At 49.0% G+C, this 20,856-nt stretch overlaps 1 protein-coding gene across 4 annotated transcripts in view; it reads right to left on the bottom strand.

Annotated features, from left to right (window-relative positions):
• LOC119431007 (complement C3) overlaps positions 1-20,856 on the bottom strand; it is a 122,118-nt gene that overhangs the window by 86,509 nt on the left and 14,753 nt on the right. For 2 of the 4 annotated variants that reach the window (XM_049657795.1, XM_049657797.1), the window contains exons 2-4: positions 12,698-12,858; positions 5,948-6,148; positions 4,552-4,622 (exon numbers count right to left, since the gene is read on the bottom strand). In XM_049657795.1, coding sequence (XP_049513752.1) covers positions 4,552-4,622; positions 5,948-6,148; positions 12,698-12,858 — 433 coding nt within the window. Of the gene's footprint in view, positions 1-4,551; positions 4,623-5,947; positions 6,149-12,697; positions 12,859-16,789; positions 16,918-20,856 lie in introns of those variants that run through there. The other 2 variants (XM_037698478.2, XM_049657796.1) reach the window with 2 other exon arrangements.

Raw genomic sequence — 20,856 nt, 5'->3', positions numbered from 1 at the left:
CGTAGGGCAGTCAGGTAGTTGCATAAATGACAGGCCGCGCGAGCATGTTATTAATGTGAAGAACAAGGCAGGTGGGTGGTTAGCGATTCATTGCAAAGAGTGCGGTTGCAAACCATTGCTCGACCAGAGCACAAGAGTTGAAAAAAAAAATGTCACAGCTTTGCCCGAAAGGCGAAGCATCAATTGCGATAGCAAATTAGTAGAGAGCTATTCGGAGTAGGAATAGTAATTTTATCGGCTGCATAAACGTGGACCCATTCGCTTACTAACTGAATTAACAAGCGTGGTGTCAGCGCGCACAAGCAAACATGAATAGATCACACTGAATGACCGCAGACAACGACTGTCAAAACACTGGCAGGAAACGCAGCCGCCGCAGCGGGCGAAGGTTCGTGCGGTCTATCCCTTCAACGGAAACTGAGCGGCGAATGCACAGCGCATACAAAGGTCAGAGCCGTGTGGAGATCGCTTTTAAGAGACGGTGCGGGCGACCACCACAGCCAGGCAAAGTACAAGCGTAGTTGTTGGCCGCCCCCCCCCCCCTCCCTCCCGCGCTGTCTTCCCGCTTTCTTGCTTTCGCGTGGGAGATTGAGTGGCCAGTTCCCCTTGCGCCCGGTTGCAAGATACGCATTTGGTGCCGCGGCACAGCGTCGCCCCGCCTCCGACGACGACGGCAGAAATCCGGTTGAGGTGTCCATATAATTGGTATCGCAATAAAATTAATGAATTGACACGTTTGATTATAGAAGCACACACTATTTTAAATTTGGAAGACAAGTGCATTAGTGTGGCACTGATTGCATTGTCAGCAAAGGAAATAGCATTTTCGAACGAAGCTTGTACTGGCTCACAAGTTTCGGTGGCGTTGTAGGCATGCAAAAACTCACGTGTAGGGCATACCCGCATTGCATATGCGGGTATGAGCTAGGTACAAGAAAGAAAGAAAGAAAGAGAGAGAGAAAGGAAGAAAGAAAGAGAGAAAGAAAGAAAGAAAGAAAGAAAGAAAGAAAGAAAGAAAGAAAGAAAGAAAGAAAGAAAGAGAAGGTGCGTGTGCGTGTGCGTGTGCGCGTGTGCGTGCGTGCGTGCGTGCGTGCGTGCGTGCGTGCGTGCGTGCGTGCGTGCGTGCGTGCGTGCGTGCGTGTGTGCGTGTGCGTGTGCGTGTGCGTGTGCGTGTGCGTGTGTGTGTGTGTGTGTGTGTGTGTGTGTGTGTGTGTGTGTGTGTGTGTGTGTGTGTGTGTGTGTGTGTGTGTGTGTTCCGACGCACATTAACGGTTGTGGAACTCCTCTTAACTGGGAAAGCAACACTACATTTATTTTTATTGGTCATCTCTCAAAGCTGCACCTTCATTCGTTTGTTGATATGTGGCTGTTCTGGTCCACAATTATTAGGTTCTCAAAACTTCCTAGGTTGAGCCCTGTGCCTTCTTGCTTTCTAGAAAGTAACTTCATCCTTATATGGCAGATACAAAAGCACTTTGATCAACGTAGTCGCTGTCAATATCCACGACGTCACGACGAGGTGGTGCACAAACTTCAGCATGGCGAAGCTCACCGTTGCCACACCACAATAGCCTTAGGAGAAGGTCATCTCCTACAGGTAACTGTGCATAAGTATGATTGATTGGATCGAAGATTCAGGGTACTCTATACATGAACAGCGATTGCACAAATTACCTCCCTAATTTATTTGTGCAACTCAGTGAATGAAAACACAAATTAAGAGTGACCCAACATTCGTGTTAATGTTTTAGGGCAATTCTAACATTTGTGTGCGCTTCCAGCATTTGAGAGACACTCCAAGGCTATTACAGCGGAACTGTTATAAGCTAGTTTCCAGCGGATCCCTGCGTGCGTAGACCGAGCGCCTAGACGAAAAGCTATCATCAGCAATGGTTCGAACGTCGTTGTCTTCTTCTACATGCAGTTGGCTCGGTTGTGCAAAAAACTGAAAATAGCCAATGGGTGTATCTCTTGGGAAGGTGACATCACGCACTACAGAGGCACGTTATCTGAGTTGCATTCTGGCTAGTCCGCGTATTGGGTAGTCCACGTATTGTGCGGACCGAAGAAAAATAGCATGCCACGAAGAACGACGGCTCGACCAACCGTCCGTCTCAGCCAGACGGAAAGTGGTTCTTGGCGTTTCTGTTGGAAAGGTTCGGTATCCAGTGCTATACAAACATCGGTGACCCAACCACACGTCATCAGTTCCGCGCATACTTGACGTTCGCGAAGAACCTTTCCAGCGTTGTTACAGAACCCATGGCCGTCTACCATAATGACGACAAAGCTATGGTGACCTAAGTGGCAAAAGAATAAAGATGGTAGAAGCTGACACTTCATGCGGAATGTGTCTTTATTTAAATCAATATAGTTTATCACCATATATACAGTTTACCGCTGGTTATCCACCTTCACAGAGTGGACTGGCACTGAACTTTTTTTTTATCTTCGCCGTGCCATGGAAGGGTGTGCGTGGGATTAACTCTAACACTAACACTTAACCCTACCTTAACACCGAATGAACAATAACGGAGGCTTTACTAATCGACATGCTAGGTCTATACGGCTGATTGATAAGGTTGATAATCTCGCAGTGGTACGTTGCTTCAGCCATGGTTTGTGCACGCTCCGGTGGGTTCAATTGTCGCATTATTTCATCGGCGCTCACTTCTTCTCTTGACATTGCTGAAAGATTTGGGTCCGTGTCCACCGATTATTTTTAAGTAACAAAGACTCGTAAAAACGGGCACTGGCCAATCGTGACAGCGGACTTCTTAGGCAGTTCTTACGAACGAAAACTTTCGTGAAGATGAAATATTCTCATCTACCTAAAAGTCACACGATGCTACAACGGAAACGCATACGGGTTTCTCAGAAATAAAGTTTCGCAGGGAATAGACATTTGTCCTGGTCCGGAGATATAACCTGCTACCAACGCTTTTCGGGGGTGATCGGTCCACCATCTGAGTTAATACGGAAGCTGGAAGGTCACCCAAAGAGAGAGGCCGAATTAGTCTACAAGGCGAAGCGCGCGTAACAACGAATACTGTGAATCAATCCTGCGGAAATCCGCGAGATGAACGACCATATTTCGCTTTCGCGAAACTTTCCATCACCTTGAGGATTTCTGCCTAACGGATTTGCCATATCCATTGCCGCAACATCCGTGAACTCGGTAACAGAGGAGCTTGTCAAAACTTTCGCAAATGCCGTCCGCCCCATGGCCGTCGGCCTAAGCTGTTTGCTTGTCGAGGTACCAGTCCCGGATATCTTTCGCGAGTGTGGCAGGGCGCTCGAACGGCTACCAGTGGAGAAACGCTCTTAAGTTAGATAAGCTTGGTGAACAAGATTCCACCCCCCCGCGCCGTCTGTTCCGCATCGCGGTTGTCTAATCATGATAAAGGCGGACTCCACGCAATTCTAGAGGCCTGCATTGGGTGCAACAAGCCCGAGCGTCCGAACGTATGTGCGATGTCATAAAAATGCAGATGTCGAGAGTTTATGTGTGTAAAACTACAAATAGTTTATATTGAAGCCTAAGTTTCTTTCGGTGTTTCATGTTTGAAGCCACAGACTAGGGGCCCCTTTTTCCTTCCGTGTCAATAAGCATCTTTTCGACACGTTTAAACGACTCCACACCCGGCCCCACCGGACACTTTGGTTATGCATTTCAAGTTTTAAAGTGTTGTCCAGTGAGCATTGCGTCGCATTGTGTTCAGTAGTAGCCGAGATAGGAGCAAATCAAATGTTGTGAGGCCTTCGCGCGAGGAAGCGACCTGCACAGGTGATCTCCCGTTCACTCGACCAGCACTCGCAAGCGACCATGCTCACCTGCCTTCTGGAACATCTGAGAGGAGGGGCCGGCTTCTTTTTTGCCACGACCCGCCAGGGAGGAATATTTTAAAAATGAGCGCAACATTTTGACGAACCCCTATCTCCAGCACTTTTTTTTTCTTTCTATTGATGTTTCATTATTTGCCTTTGCCTATTTTTTCCCACTGAAAATGACTCGCACGCCCCGTCCAACAATCGTATATGGTCATATGCGTATATACAGGATTACACAGGCTCTCAAACAGGATCCTACAGTACCACATAGGATTACGGATGCTGCACATGTGGAGGATGTGGTGTCTTTCAATGAGGCTAGTACATTTATTCACAATATGTGTATTTTTGAGCATACACCTTTTGTTTGCTTGCTCTTTCTCGATTCATTGTGCAAGTGTCCCTACATTTGTGACTGATTATGACTTTGGATATTCCATTCCTTTCTTAAAGTGCTTGTTCGCTTTGCCTGAACACCTAATGTGCAAATCGTTCCAAATGCCTCGTTGAGTACACTATGTTGCTCACCCACTCAAGCGCTCTGACCCAAAGGGCTCATCGTTGTGCTATATGTGTGCGTATGTTGTCATTTGCTTACATCTTCGTGACCTCTGTACGTCCGCTAGAGCCTAGGCAGTCAAATATTGTCGCGATACCAGCGAAGAAATGTGCCAACATTCTTGACGTCGTCAAGTAGACCAAATAAAATAAATTTCGCACCATGATCTGCAGCTTGAGTTCTCCTGCAGTAGGGACCAGGTCCTCTCCGACGGCGATCGCTCGGAAATGGGCTAGAAAAAAAAAACGATAGTTTCAAAACTGCTTTAAATTTGAGCATCATTACAAACACTTTGCTCAATGTGCTCAAGGACCCGAGCTTAAGAGGAAGGTTAAGCTCGAGTCCAACTCCGATGCCGCCTATTTTATTACATGTAAAACGCAGAAATGTTTTGATGACACAACGCCTGGACCGATTTGAATGAAATTAGCTACATGTGAGAGAGAATATTAAATCTCACCCGCCGCGCTGGCTTAGCGGCTATAAGCACGAGGTCGCGGGATCGAATCTCGGCCGCGGCGAAAGCATTTCGATGGGGGCGAAATGCAAACACGCCCGTGTCCCGTGCATTGGGAGCACGCGAAAGATTCCCCTGTCTGTCAAAATTATTCCGGAATCCCCCCACTACGGCGTGCCTCATAATCAAATCGTGGTTTTCGCCGCGAATACACGCAACGTGCCTCGAGCGGCCAGTCGCGCGTCAATTTTTCGCGTGTTCGCGGGCTTCTTTTACGCTCGGAAAAACACTTTTATGTAGCACGTATTGAGCAACAGAAAGCTGTATGAAGAGTTTTCCCTGCTGCTCCACAATTTTCACATTAACATTTTTATCTAACTACAATATTTAAGAAGTTGATAAATTAAGACTAATTATGTAATAAGGCGGAATGCAAAAATTACTATGAGTATCCCCAAGTGACGACAAATAACGTTACCTGGGTTCTGTCCAGCTACGTAGCATTTGCATATATTTAAATCTTGGTGCATGATGGTTCTGACACCCTGCATATATATATATATATATATATATATATATATATATATATATATATATATATATATATATATTGACGCGTGCGGCAGAAAGGATGTTCCTCATCCGCCCCCAAGGTTTGTGAGGGCTGGCAGTAGTAAAATATAAATGCCCCAGAAATTGGATGGGGAAACGGGGTCGCGGTAGCTCAGTGGTAAGAGCCTCGCACGCGTAATGCGAAGACGGGGGAACATTCCCCCACCTGCGGCAAGTTGTTTTTTTCATCCACTTTAATTTCCATTAATTTATCATTTCTTTGATAAATTTATCAATTTATCATCACAATACAGACGCAGTTAATCGAGGCAGTTGATGACGTCAATTAATAAAACGTTAATTGGGGCACAGCTAATTAAGATAGCGTTAATTAAGCCACTCGATCGAATCCACGACCTTTGGTGGTTGCAATGTTTTTGCATTCATCCACGTAGGGATAACTAAGTGTCCCTTGAATTATATATATATATATATATATATATATATATACATTCTTTTTGTTTCTATAATGTGGTGTAAGCGCTCACCTGTCTGCCTGGGAGTGTAGATGGGCTTGTCGCTCTGTAGAAGCAGGTATCCGCTCCTGCTGCTCACAGGTAGACGGGCCTCCTTCGTGTACACCTGGCCGCACGCGACCATTAAGGACACGTAATGACGCCGGCCCCAACGAAACTGGTCAGTGTCCAGCTTGTCCGGGTCAATCCAAATGCGCACCACTCTGGACTCTCCTGCATAGTACGAGCACGTGTTAACGTAAAAAAAAAACACTGTACTTCAATGATACCAGTTACGAAACTCCGCTTCATGTACCGGACATGCTCAGGTGCCTTCAGAAATGTGTTCATATGGGTTGGTTTGTACATGGTTTACAGGGGGAAAAACTACGATGACAGGACACATACACAGAGAGAATGAACGACACAACCACGCGCCGGCAGTAGCAGCCACTGAGTTTGTTGCGTGTGTAGCGAAGAAGACTGGCGCCATGTGTGACTGGCGCGCCCTGTGGACGCATTATCATCATCGGCCCGCCGACGAAGACGGGCTCGCGCTCTCGGTGTCCGACGCTCAACTGAGACGGTCGCGTTTCTGAGTCGTCAATAAACCCCATTACATATTTGGTGGAGGTGCGATGCATGGCATCGGATCATACCAACTGGGACCTCGTTTTGCCATATGTTACGTACGCCTATAATACCGCTTCACAGGCCACAACGGGATTTTCGCCATTCTTTCTCGTATATGGCCGTGAACCTACATGTACGCTCGACACCATTCTCCCCTACCGGCCTGACCCATCAGAGGGCACGCCTCTGTCTGAAGCCTCCAAGTATGCCGAGGAATGCCGTCAGCTGGCCCGTTCGTTCACGGCGGAAGACCAGAGTCTCCGAAAATTCCGTCGCGATGATGACCGACCTCCCTGCACCTACCAGCCGGACTCACTAGTCTGGCTGTGGATACCTTCAAGCACCCCTGGTCTATGCTCTTAACTCCTCGCTCAATACCACGGTCCCTACCGCGTCGTTGAACAGACGACGCCGGTCAACTACGTCGTCGAGCCGCTAACGCCATCTACTGACTTGAGGCGTCGTGGACGCGAGACAGTCCACGTCAGAGACTTAAACCCTATTACGACCCCCTTGTCCTCTCCTCTCCTTGAGTCGCCAGGATGGCTCCTTCTTCTCCAGGGGGCAGTTGTAGCGAAGAAGACTGGCGCCCAGTGGACGCACTATCATCATCGGCCCGCCAACGAAGACGGGCTCGCGCTCTCGGTGTCCGACGCTCAACTGAGACGGTCGCGTTTCTGAATCGTCAATAAACCCCATTACACGTGTTTCTTTATTACATAATTAAAAAAATAGAAACGACCCTAGTCCTTGACTTAGGTGTCTGCTACTGGCACTCACACCTCGGCGTTGGTGTACCCTGGTGCAGGGTGGGAAAGCGAACTCGGAGGAGCGAGCGAACGGAACTGTCGGCAAACCGCCACGCACAGAGGAGCAGGCGAGGGAGCGAAGGAGGGCGAGGATGGCGCGACGCGTAGCCCCCTAGCGGACGGCGCGCGAAGCGCACATTAAGCGCCCCTCCGCCGCTGACGTGGGGGCATGTAATGAGCGCCGTCGCGCAGCTGGCGCGAGCGAGCGAGCGACGGAGCAGGTGCGCGCCGGGATAGGAGAAGCGAGAGCGAGGAGGGAGTGACGTCACCCCTCCGCTGTGTTAGGCAGGCGTGCACACTGTGTCAGGTGGTGTGTAGTTCTAATTACCTTTTTTATTTTAATTATTAATGAGCGGGTACCCCTGGTTTAAGTGTGACGTCACTGATGACGTCACTTCTGGTCTTGGAGTTTCACGCGAACCTGTACTGATGCGGTGGGTATCTAAAGTGTATGAATGTGTGATTATAAGTGTACGGCAATTGGACTTTCCTTAATTGTTTCTAATTATTCGTTACACTTAATTAGCTCTCTACTAAAAATGTGACCTGATGTCATATCTGTCATCTACCATAAGGAGAACCACAGATACGTACCTGTTCTTATTTTCTATCATTTATCTTTAATTTCGCCCCACCTCTGTGACAAACCAGAAGTTGCTGCGCAAGAAACAAGAGTGTCACTGGGTGCTCATGCCACCAATAAAACGCACATGCAACAGGAAAGCAAACAAAGCATATGCTTACAATCATGTGACCACTGTCGATTTCAGAAACAAGAATTACGGGCGGTCGGATGGATGGAAGGATAGATGGATATATGAATTTTATGAGCACCCCTTCTGGTTAGTGTTGATAAAACATCGAAACTAGATCGAATGGCACGCCACCTGTCGCCAGCTTCCGGCGAGATCAAGCTCCTCGTCTCTTCGCCTCGTTTTGACGAGAACGATTTAAACTGTCCGCCCGGCGTCGACGGCGAGCTGCGGCTTCTAATTCTCTCTGCACAGCAGTCTGCTGAGCCCGATTAAGCCTGGTTGTAGCCGCGCACGTAGCTCTACGATTCGCTTCTTCAGCAGCGATTCGCACCTTGCGAGGAGACGCCATAACTTGTACCAAAGAGGTGTCCAGAATACGCATCGCACCCCTCGCACTCCTTGATTCGTGGCACCATACGTTTTATTGCGATAGCAATTATATGGACACTTCAACCGGATTTCTGCCGTCGGCGTCGCCGTCGCCGTCGCCGTAGCCGTCGCCGTCGCCGTCGTCGTCGCCGTCGCCGTGAGGTTCCGTATAGATAAGATCTTCACCGCGCGCCGTATGCCCGAGCGCAAGCGTGCTGCGACGCACGCTATCACGGAGAGCGAACGCACTCAATCCCCCACGCGCAAGCAACGAAGCGGGAAGCCAGCGCCGGAGGGAGCGGGGGGGGGGGGGGGGGGGGGGGGCACTTCTACTGTGCCAACAACCGCGCTCGTCGCTCGGCCGCACGGTCTCTTATCTCTCCCGCGCGCAAGCAAGGAAGCGGGAAGCCAGCGCCGGAGGAAGCGGGGGGGGGGGGGGGGGGTGGGGCGCACTTTTCTTCTGCCAACAACCGCGCTCGTCGCTCGCCGCACCGTCTCTTATCTCCACACGGCTCTGACCTTTATGAGCCGTGCATTCGCGGCTCAGTTCCTGTTGATGCGATAGACCGCACGTACCTTCGCCCGCAGCGGCGTATGCTTGCTGCCAGCGTTTTGACAGTCGTCTGCAGTCATTCAGTGTGATCTCTTCATGTTTGTTTGTGCGCGCTCACACCACGCTTGTTCATTCAGTTAGTAATAGTCGGGTCACATTTTCCAACGCACGCTACACATGTAATGCTGCCCGGATCGGCAGTGCAGCGCTACAGGTGTGTCCCTTCGCACGCGCGCTGCCCACGGAAGCGCTTCTCATCAACACCACCGTTTCACACGCGCCTTCTCGTGGTCATCGAGTCTCTCTTCATGTCGGTCTACTTACGCCGCAGCACACCTGCTTACTTAATCAGCTCATGTTTACTACAATTCATATTGTTACCAAAGCCGCTCACCTTACTTCGTATGACATTGCTGTGTTGCTATCGCATTCATTGCTTCGCCCTTAGGGCGAAACTGTGACATTTTTTTGTTGTTGTTGTGTTGTTGTTGTTGTTGTTGTTGTTGTTGTTGTTGTTGTTGTTGTTGTTGTTGATTGATGATGATGATGATGATGATGATGATGATGATGATGATGATTGTTTATTGGAATCTTCAAAACAGACTGGTGGCAAATAGTCGCCTAGCCTGCTTGAGTGAACAGGTCCAGTTACGTGCAGCATGCAATTGCTATATGTAACTTACATGTCGGGCACGCTGCGTTTGCAGGCACCTTAACTAGATGGCGCCACCATACTGGCGGAGGCTCGGGCAGCTCGGTATCGCGTTGATTGTGCGCCTCGTCTGAATCGCATCTCGTCGTCTGCGCCTGCACACGCTGCGTTTTCAAGTGCCTTACCTAGATAGCGCCACCATACTGGCGGAGGTTCGGGTCGTATGCACTTGCGCGCCAGCCTTGGGCGCGCTTATAGGGCATTTTTCCGCTGCCGGACAGTAAGCGCTTGCGTGTTTCAGTGGTAGAGTATCCGACTCCCGCGCAGCAGGCCCGGGTTCAATCCCGGCAAAGACCGGATACTTTTTTTCGCATTTACGGCGATAGCGGTTACATTCACCAGCGGCGGCGGCGGCGGACACCATCGCGAACCGAAACAGCTATTGGAATGAGCCCATAACTGCTTACGCTGTAATAAGAGAACAAGTCAAAGTAAAGAGTTGATGTGTTTTGTAGGTACTGACGTATTAGCACCCTGAACGCTGTATCGCACACGATCGCTCCGTCCGGCTGACTTGAAGGATCGCAACAGTGCTTTTGTAGCCTTCAATGGTTCAACCAGTGAGCCCATGGTCCAAAGCAACGTGATTCAGTACATTCTGCGCCTGACTCTGTTCTAGTTATGGTAATCTGACTCGCTGAAAAGTTCCACACTACAAAGGCGTGAAACAAAGCGCCACGAAATGACGCTACAAGCACTACTGCTACCACATACATCCACACATCTCCTATGTCCCAGTATTCCGTGAACGCCAGTACGTTCACGGAAGGCCTAAAACTGCGGCGTAAAGAAGATCTACGTCTCTTACATTTTACTGCGAACAGCACATTTTAGGTACAAAATGGGCTGAACTTGTTTGCCCATCCACAACAATTTCGAACGACCCTAATACATTTAAGAAAAAACATTCTGCAGGCCTAACGCACACCTTGAAATCTATGCGAAGCGAGGTTTTTTTGAAGCGGTTAGTTCCTATACCGCTGTCCAGCTTCTGCACAGTGTTTTTCAAAATAGCAATTACGTGTCTGCTCTGCAAGAATAATTAATTAATTTAATTATGAGGTTTTACGTGCCAAAACCGCGATCTGATTATGAGGCACGCCGTCTTAGGCGACTACGGAAATTTCGACCACCTGGGGTTCTTTAACGTGCACCTAAATCTAAGTACACGGGTGTTTTCGCATTTCTCCCCCATCGAAATGTGGCCGCCGTGGCCGGGATTCGATCCCGTGACCTCGTGCTCAGCAGCCCAACACTATAGCCACTGAGCAACCACGGCGGGTCTGCTCTGAAAGAAATCAAGAAACGGAGACCCCCCACCATACGATTCTCGCGACCGCTGAATACAGTCTCCAGGATCGGCCCGCTTTACTATTGCCCCGCCTCCAGGATTGGCCTGCTGCACTATTGCCCGTCTCAAGGATGGGCGCACTTGCCTATTGCCCTGTCTCCAGGATCGGTCAGCATTACATTGCTCTGTCTCCAGGATCGGCCTACTTGACTATTGCCCCGTCTCCACCACGGGCACACTTGACTATTCCAGTCTCCAGGATGGGCGCACTTGACTATCGCCTGGCACCAGGATCGCCTCACTTTACTATTGCCCCCTCTCCAGGATTACCCTACTTTACTATTGCCCTGTCTCCAGGATCGGCTCACTTTACTATTCCCCGGTCTCCAGGATCAGCACACTTTACTATTGCACTGTCTCCAAGATAGGCCCACTTTGCCCGGCGAGAAACCAACCGAGCGATCAAACACAATGAACCCCGGGAAAGACGGCGTAAAAAGCTTCGTTTTAACAGAGGAATTATGTGCTTGAGGGAGCATATTTCTTGCGATGAGGTTATTCAGGTACCATTTGATGTTTCATTGAGTTATTGCATAGAGAACAGAGTGGGCCAAATTCATCCTTGGGTTGCGTACAAAACGCACGACGAAGGAAAGGAGTGGATGACACGAGCGCAACCTCTCAACTGGTATTTTTATTGAAGGAACATTATGTGTACTACAAGCGCTACCTGGTAGTGAAATTAACATCATGTCAAATACGTAATCAAGCATTGCAAACATGCACCGTCTAGACTTTACTATCAGTCGATCCCACGACACGGGCTGAAAATGTGCGCGAATTCTATTTCTGTTAATGAAATAGTTGCCAGATTGACACAAGCGTCTCCTATCTTTTTAATATGCATCACCTGTACAATTTCTCGATTCATTTGCCGCTTGTCTTAGACGCAATGCGGTTGTTCGTAAGTACATCAGCCACGTACAACTACAGCAGTGGCATGTCAAGTGGGAGCGTGCCGATTTGGACAAAGACAAATCATGTTCGCTCAGCTTATTGTTGATGTATTGTACCTGCCATTTTGGCCATGCGACCTTCGACTTGCCGCAGCTGAATGGCTCCTGGTACACTCCTGCGGTCTTGCACGAAGTGCAGCCTTTGCGTAGGAAGCTTCGCAATAAAATAGCGGTGTTGTGTAGGGAATCCAACCAGTGCTTCATTGACTTTAATTCTGGGGTTTTGCGCAGATTTGATTATGAGGCACGCCACAGTAGGGGACGCTCGTACCAGTGCTCCACATCCACCTTCCATTGCCAGAATCTTTATAAGCCAGGAAACAGGCTGAACGTGTACCTCCTCGGCTGAGCAGATTACCTAGTACTGCGCAGAACGGTGCGGAGAAGGCAGGAAAGGGCTTTGGCACGGTGGACGTGAAGCAAGAAAGGAGTATAGCACGAAACTTGATGCAGGCTCCCACTGTTAGTGCTGCATGCCGCTACGGGAAGGTTCAGCACAGGACGGGAGTATTGAAAGCTTCACCCGGGGCTTTCGCGCTATACTGCTATGCACAGTGACTGGGTTGAGGTAATCAAAAGGACACTGAAGTCTGCTTCTAACACCCTCCCCTCTTCTTTTAATAATCATTTTGTTATAGGGCTTACCTTCACCGAGGCTGATGGTGTCTCGGAAGATCGTGTGCTGTCTCTTCGGGTAATCCTGTAGGGTTAGGGTGACGTCATTTGGCGACTCCCGGTTGAAGACCACAATCGTCTCCTCCACTCCAGGTCTCACTTCTCTGGGAGCTATGACCATGCAGCTTTGTCTGCGTATTTCGTATTTTATTTTATTTCTCTTTTTTTTTGCTTTTCTGCAGCAACTACGCAAAAAAATTTACACCCTTTGGGAGGTATCTTGTCCCCATATAACGTCATCCGTGTTTTTTGCATTTCCTTCTTTGAAAACTTTTCGATTTCATTTTTATCAAGAATGCTTTGTCACGCTGATAATGCACATGCCGTTCATGACCTAGAAGTACTATGCGCGCAGCATAAAATAAATGGAAAGAATGCAGTATAGCTGATTATTGTTTGAGGACAAGATAAGTTGCAAAGGGTGCAAACTGTCCCAAGAGTGTAACTGCTTAGTCGGCATTAAAAAGCAACTGCAAGTGTAGACTGGTGAAATATATTCTTGAAGACTCCAATTTAATCTTTCTGTAGAAAGATTGGCTATTGGCGTGGAAAGTGAAGGGCAAAATACCCCACTCTGTCTTGGCTTCATTATCTGTTGGGCTTATGTGGTTGTGACGACCAAAAATCAGGCCCCTCGGTTTCCTTTTTCTCCCTCGGTATTGCGTTAATATTACATCAAGTATTTGTAAGTACGTTCGTAAGTGTCGGTCGTTTGACTATAGAACAAGTTCTGAGAACCCATGGCATTGAGTCTAATTCATGTGCAATGCACATTTCCGGTATTTCTGAAGTGTACCTTGCGCAGTAACCACCTTAGCCGAGAGGCTACTGATGATGTTTAAGCGACAGCTTGGTTTTATGCTACAAAACCTAATTTAGGCAGTCTGTACTTCCAGAATACGAATACATTCCATCGTTCTTTGCGCGTTTCTTAACTTGTTCTCAAGATTCTTTGTTAATCTCCAAGTTTCTGCCCCATATGTTAGCACTGGTAGAATGCAATGATTGTACACTTTTCTTTTCAACGACAGTGGTAAGCTCCCAGTCGGGATTTTGGTAAAGCCTGCCGTATGCACTCCAACCCAGTTTTATTCTTCTGTAAATTTCCTTCTCATGATCAGGGTCACCTGTGAGTAAATGGCCTAGATAAACGTGTTTCTGCGCAGAAGCTAAAGGCTGACTGGCGACCATGAATTCTTCTTCCCTTGCCAGGCTATTGAACATTACCTTTGTCGTTCTGCATATTAATCTTCAACCTTACTGGTACACTTTCTCCGTTAAAGACCTCAATCCTTTGTTGCAATCCATCCCACTGTTGCTGAACAAGACAATGTCATCTGCAAACCGAAGGTTGTTGTGATTTTCGCCGTTGAACCTCACTCTTAAGTCTTCCCAGTCTAATAGCTTAAATACTTCTTCTAAGCATGCTGTGAATAGCATTGGAGAGATTGTGTCTCATTGCGTGGCCCCTTTATTGATAGGCAACTTTCCACTTTTCTTGTGCAGAAACGAGCTGAATAGCTGTTGAGCCTTTGTAGATATTTCCCAAGATATTCACGCATGCCTTCTGTACTCCTGGATTACACAACGCCTCCATGAATGCTGGTATCTCTACTGAATCAAACGCCTGTATATATAGACTGGCACATAAGTATCCCTTTCTGCCTTGTCCAAATTAGGCCTCACGCGTCGCAACACCACACACTACATTTTAAATAGTCAACCTTGAAAGACAGCTGAAATGATTAAAGTGGATCTCAAGCAAGCGTTGAAGCACTCTGCTGTAAAACAAACAAAAACTTTTGCAAATCCCAAGCACTATGGGAGCCGGTTTAAGCGAAGCTCCCTAGCTTTCGCGTGCGCAAAGAACGCTGTTCTTATTTAGCATCGGTTTCCAAATGTAGACCACACGACGAAGTCGGACACGCATTTTCACACGAAAACGTGTTGCTCAGCGTGAAATCCAGGCGCTCCAACAATGCAGAGACACAAACCGGAGTCCACTGCACACACCACCGCGACATCGAACCGGGCTCGGTCTGCGCAAAGTGCGCATTCGCACTCGTAAAACATTGCCCCTTTCCGCTACTGTCTCATCGCTCTGCAGCACCGACGCCGCCTGTATTCCCGTGTGCACTCGCGTTGCGAAGTCATTCTTCGCTGCGTGTCCACGCAGTTCCATTTGCGTGTACAAAACGACGGGCTCTCATGCTCTAAACCACGTGTTCTAAACGAACGTAATTAGCAAAGCCCACTAGACAACCACCGCTAACACGTGACCAGCAAAGATATATCGAACCGTGACCCTTCGTGGCCCATCGCGCAACATTACGGACAGCATCCGCCAACGGTCCAACTGGTGGGAAGATGCAAAGAATGTTCTCTTTAAATAAGTACATGGATCTCACGATTTTGGGGAACCGGTTTAAGCGAATCTTTCATTGCTTGCGAAACGCGCAAGCAGTTTAAAGACTGATTAAATTATATACAGTATTCCCGTGACCACACGAAGGCAGCTTCTGACGGTGCTAGTACTCGAACCTGATGGCCACATTAATGTCACAGTACCATATTATCACATGTACAGGGTTTTTTTTTTTTTTTTTTTTTTTTTTGACGGTCACCGTTTTTCAGCAGATTATCACGGTTATCGATTTGTCGCTCGGCGTAGGGCGTGTCTGTGCGCTGCCACATTTCTTGTTTTGTACACCTCAACATGGCGGCCGCGATGACGTCAATGCAAACGATCACATGACAGATTGAGAGATATGTTCGCTGGGAAACGCCTCGTTTAACGCAAAATTCTGACCCTCCCACATGCGGATATTATGCGTATGACGCGACGGAATGAAAGCGTTGTAATGACAACGATGGCATGAACAGGACAACAATGGCATGCTCAATAACGGAGCCACATCCGTGGCGTGACGGCGGCTAGAGCACGTGACCGAAATTGTGGCGGCAAAATGACGTCAGAAGGACGACAATGGTGTGACAAATGACGTCATGACGATGAGATAATGACTAAAGCATGATGACCATGGAATGGCGACAATGAATTGATGGTTACTACCCGACGACGACGCAATGACCATGAGGGAACGATGACGACGCAGCATTGACCTGGGTACAAATAATGATGACGAAGAAATGTAGGCGATGAAATGACGCTGGAATCGGGACGACGACGGTGGTGTGTTTGCGTTGGACCTTTACGTCTTCCCTACATATATCGGCTGCTGCCGCAGGAGGCCTCGGCTAGCACTTTATCTGGTACCGGCCTGCACTGTCTCCGGGCTCGGTCCATCGTGCAAGAGACCCGCAACCACCAGCCAGCCCCAGCGTAAGATGGCGGGGTAAACAAAGCTTCGCTTTAATACTGCTCGAGTTGCCTGTTGGCGCAACGTGTATACACCCCGCACCGGTCACCCATCAAATGTCACGCAATGTTTACGTTTATGTACTTCACTGTTCGCAAGCTATGTCGAAATGCCAGCAGCAGTTAGCGCAAATGTACACTGTGGGAAGTCGACACAGTTACGTCACCAGCAGGAAGCCGAAGTTTGATGTTTGTTGGGGGAAGAACGGTGAACATCAGAGGTGCATGCCGGGAGAAGCTTCGTGCGAAGGGTGATGGTAAGGTTGGCTATTTTTCGCCCGTTTCATTCTTGCGTCTGCGAACTACTGAAAACTGCCCCGCGCGCACATGCCTTCGAGCGTGCTACGCGACGTGAATCATTCAACGATTCGGTAAGCTATCATCATGAGCAGCCGCGGTCGACAAACGCGGGGGCGTTCGCAATCAAAGGTTTGCCTGAAAGCTCTGGCACTACCGCATACCGTACTCTGCTGTCCAAGATCGGTCGACCATGTTGCCATCATTGATTACTTAGGCCACCAGGATCGGCCTAGTTTTCACTATACCTTCCGCGGTATCATCCCACGTTGTTCGGTGACACACACGACACGCCTACCACCGCGGGGACGTCACCAAAAAAATAAAGATTTGCTATAAAATAAAATTTCTTAACAAAAGTCTAATGATGCTTTTAGAATACTCACGTCGGCGCCACAAGTACAAGGAATAGCCACAAGACCCAAAGTCCACCGAGTGCCACGGACAGGCTCATTCTCGTAACTGTTTTCACCGTTACGAGAATGTTCTCTCCAACGAGCTGCCCGGACGGCAAAGGCACCACAGACTCCGAAAGACGGAAGTTTGGTTATCGGCGCCCCGCTCCTCCAAAATACACTGTCAGCGACGTCTTCTCGGTGTTATCTATCTACGGTTTCGTGTTTCACGGTTGGCGAAGATGCAGACGGTTATCTGCAACCGTAGCCAGTTTGTCGCCAAAAGAGACTGAGAGAGCGGCGAGCGCAGCTGGCGCGTGCCTGAATGTAAGTGATACGAGCAAGACGAAATTGCGTGTTGGCATGCAAAAGAAACAAAAATGTTTCCCAACTCAAAAAAAGAACTCTATTACTTCTCCACGATTTATCTTTCTTCATAAATTTGCAAAGCATGAATAGCGAAACGAAAAATTAGAAGAAAATTCCTTTATTGACGAGTGGTGCCTACTGGCACTATACCAGAGAAAATCACCGCCAATCCGCTCCTGTGAAGGTGGTTGGCCAGCGAAGCTGTGTACAGTATATGTTGAGCCTAATGTAGGGCCACTTGTCTAACACCGATCCCATAATGTGTGCCCAATTACACAGACTGCTCTTGAAAGTGATATATGACAAAAACAGGCATTTCAATGCAGTTTACAAAAACCGTTATTTTATTTATTACCTTGAAATGACTTCTACAACTGTTAAGTGGTCGCTATGATACCCACTGATGTTTTGCATTCTTATTTGAGAAATGTTTTTCGCCAAAGTTAAATAGATGCGTGAGCCGTGTACGGTAGTTGGTTGACTCCGATCGTTGAAGTAACTAAGGCCGAACTTTTCCACGAATGGTGTGAACAACTGCTTTGTTCCCGGTTTTGGGATTGCCACGTTAAAGTGTCCGACAGCGACCACCGGCGAGGGATTGGCGGCAACGTACATTGATCAACGCGGAAGTGCGCGCGCCTCGTCACCAAACAGGTGGTTTTACGGCTTTTCACACGAAAGTGTTTTATGCCGGGGTCCACCAAGACTTCACTGACGTATTTCCGTCACGGAAATACGTCATAGAACATAATACAAAGAAAGAAACCAGAAGAAAAAGTTCCACAAACATGCAAAATTTGGAAATCGAACCCACGACCTCTCGGTCCGCGACGATAGATCGCCGAGCGTTTAACCCATTGCGCCACAAACGCATTTGCAGAGAGCTACACAGACGCGCCTTATATATCTAACACTCCTCCGTGTACCCGCGCTCTTGCTCGGGGCGGTGCCGCCGCCTACGAGCAGAAAAGAGAAGTACTGCATTATGACACTAACGCGCACCGACAGTGAACGCTTCGGTGGTCTCAGCACTACGACGCCTCGATGCCAGCATTCGAAGGGACGCTGGCATCAAGAAGCACTACCAAGTAGGTGGCGTTCACCGTACTCAGCACAGCGGAGCGTGGCCTCCGCAATTAGCTCTGAAAATGTTTCTGAAGTTGATCGCGGAGGCTGCAATTACGACGCGCTGTACGCGCTGATTGACTCGGTGACGATTCAGTTACGTGCTTTGTCTTGCGCGTTGTATTAGTGTGTCAGTTACGTGCTTCGTCTTTCGCGTTGTGCTAGCGTGTGCAGCGTAGTGCAGCTTCCATATGCACGACGGTTGCTCATGGTCATCGACGTTGGTAGTCGTGATGGAGGAGACGTGCCACCAGGCGTCAGCGTGGGTGCATCAACGCCTAAGGGCGCTTTAGCCACAAAACACCAATAGACATTATATATCAATGTGCAATAACATTACACTACTTCTGTGAAGACACGTTTCACTTTCGTGTTCTATACCAATTCCTATATAAGAGGGATCAACCACATTTTTTTCTTATTTGTGTGTTTCGTATTGAAACGAAAACTGTGCTGTGTGTTCGCTTCACGCTTCTGCCTTACGGTGGTATGGGTCATTGTATGAGCCATTGCTCCTGGCCTTGCACTGCCACCGGTATTGGCCCACTTGAGTTTTCTGTCGACGTGACGGACGCGAAATAATCCCGGGATCCTAACCATAGACAGTTTCGCTGTAAAAAAAGTTCATTGCCGAGTTACCAGTTACCAGGGACCCGTAGATATCATCTTCAACCAGGTGGGCCCATTTTGGCGATTTTACGGCACTTCATCGACCACACCGGCGCCGCTGTTAAGACCTAGCGACGACGCCGGGCCGCAGACGCGGCACTAGGCACGGCTGCCATGAGTCTTGCGCGAGGCTATGACCCGGAAAGCATGCAAGTAGTGGAGCTACAGCCTGCGAAGAAGCCAGTATTCGATGAAGCCACCGAATATGTCATTCGGAAGAAGTTAGAAGAACAACAGCGAGCGGCCGAGACGCGCGCTAGCTCTAAACAGCAGGAAGCGTTGCGCGGTGGGGACGCTATGGACGGCCACGTCACCACATCGACGCCAGGCAAAACGCTTCAACCGAAGCGTTGGAAACCGAAGGTGGTGCCCAAATTTGGTACGGAAGACGCTGTTGCGGTCGTAAACCCAGGGGAACACTCAATTTGTCAAATTTCAAGGGCAGCAATCAAATCGGAGAAGCTATGTATGCTGCTGCCGGGGTCCCGAGCTCGTCACAGGCACTCACTATTTGGCCGGCGTGGAATCAGAACATAAAAAATCACAGCATATCCACGGGGTGAATGATGATGAGTGGGCGAAGCTCCGGAGGGAATCATCGGATCTCCCGCTTAAGGGGACGCTAGCACAAACGCGTTAGAAACGTGCAGTACTCTCTAGTAAGGAGGAGCGGCCACAGCGTCTTACGCAGCCATTTACACATGCCGGAACGTGCACCGCGTTTGCTGAGAGAGTATACCCCCCGTATTCATAAACGCTCCTCGACTTGAACTTGACTTGCCACCGCCTTGGGCAGCGCGTTCGAAACGCGTTGAAGGTAAGGCGGAGAGGCCACAGCGTCTTACACCAGCTTCTTACACGGGCCGTAACGCGCTAGCACAAACGCGTTAGAAACGCGCTAGAAACGCGGCCTTTCGTTAATGTTGGGTATTTATTGCCATCGTGGTGCGTGTGTCTATGTGCGCTTCGTGGCGTAGTGGTTAGCGCCGCGCGTTCGGAAGCGAGGGGTCCCTGGTTCGATTCCGCGCTACGGACACAACTTTCGGATTTTTTTATTGCGATAGCAATTATATGGACACTCCAAAGCAGATTTCTGCCGTCGGCGTCGCCGTCGCCGTTGTTTTCATAAAACGCCGGAAGTGTTCTCCGGAAGCCGGAAGCGGAACCGGAAGCAGAAACGGAAGTGGAACCGGAAGCGGAAGTCGGCTTCCGGTTATACTATACGTATACATATATGTATATATGGGTATACATACATATACGGACACACAACGCCATCTATTGAGCAATTCATAAAACTAGACGTGGCTACCTACTACGACGGGGACGAACGGGTGCCGCTATAAGGAGCTTCGCCCCTAATTATTGTTGGAATTCGGGACGCACAGTTCATTCGGAACGTCCTTGCTGTCGAGAGTCTGCGGATTGGCGGCCGAATGCAAGCGGTGCAAGTCTACCTCAAGATGACGGACAACACGTGCCGTGGAGTAATTCAAGTGGATCAGAAGGTGTCGGAAGCAGATATTTCTGAAGCTATTTACTCGCCAGATGCTCCCGTGGTGGGTGTGCGGAAGTTAGGACAGTCGAACGCGGCAGCGATAACGTTCGAGGGCCGCAAGGTGCCGTTCAACGTATTCTACTGGGGAGAGGCTGTGCCGGTGCGCCTCTATCGGAAGACAACACCAGCTTGTACCTTATGTGGAACAGTGGGACATAGGGTGGATGTGTGCCCTAATCCGCGGGATGATCGCTGCCGATCCTGCGGATCGGTCACTCCCGAGGAGGGGCACGAGTGCCAGCCCCGATGTCTAGTCTGCGGGGACCCCCATCTGACGGGCTCCGCGGACTGCACCTGGAATACAGAAGTTGCGGGAGCCGGGCGGAAGCCTGCCGTA

The sequence above is a fragment of the Dermacentor silvarum genome, chromosome 10, assembly GCF_013339745.2.
Source record: "Dermacentor silvarum isolate Dsil-2018 chromosome 10, BIME_Dsil_1.4, whole genome shotgun sequence".
In the NCBI taxonomy this organism is placed as follows: Eukaryota; Metazoa; Arthropoda; class Arachnida; order Ixodida; family Ixodidae; genus Dermacentor; species Dermacentor silvarum.
This window is presented reverse-complemented; position numbering and strand designations above follow the sequence as displayed.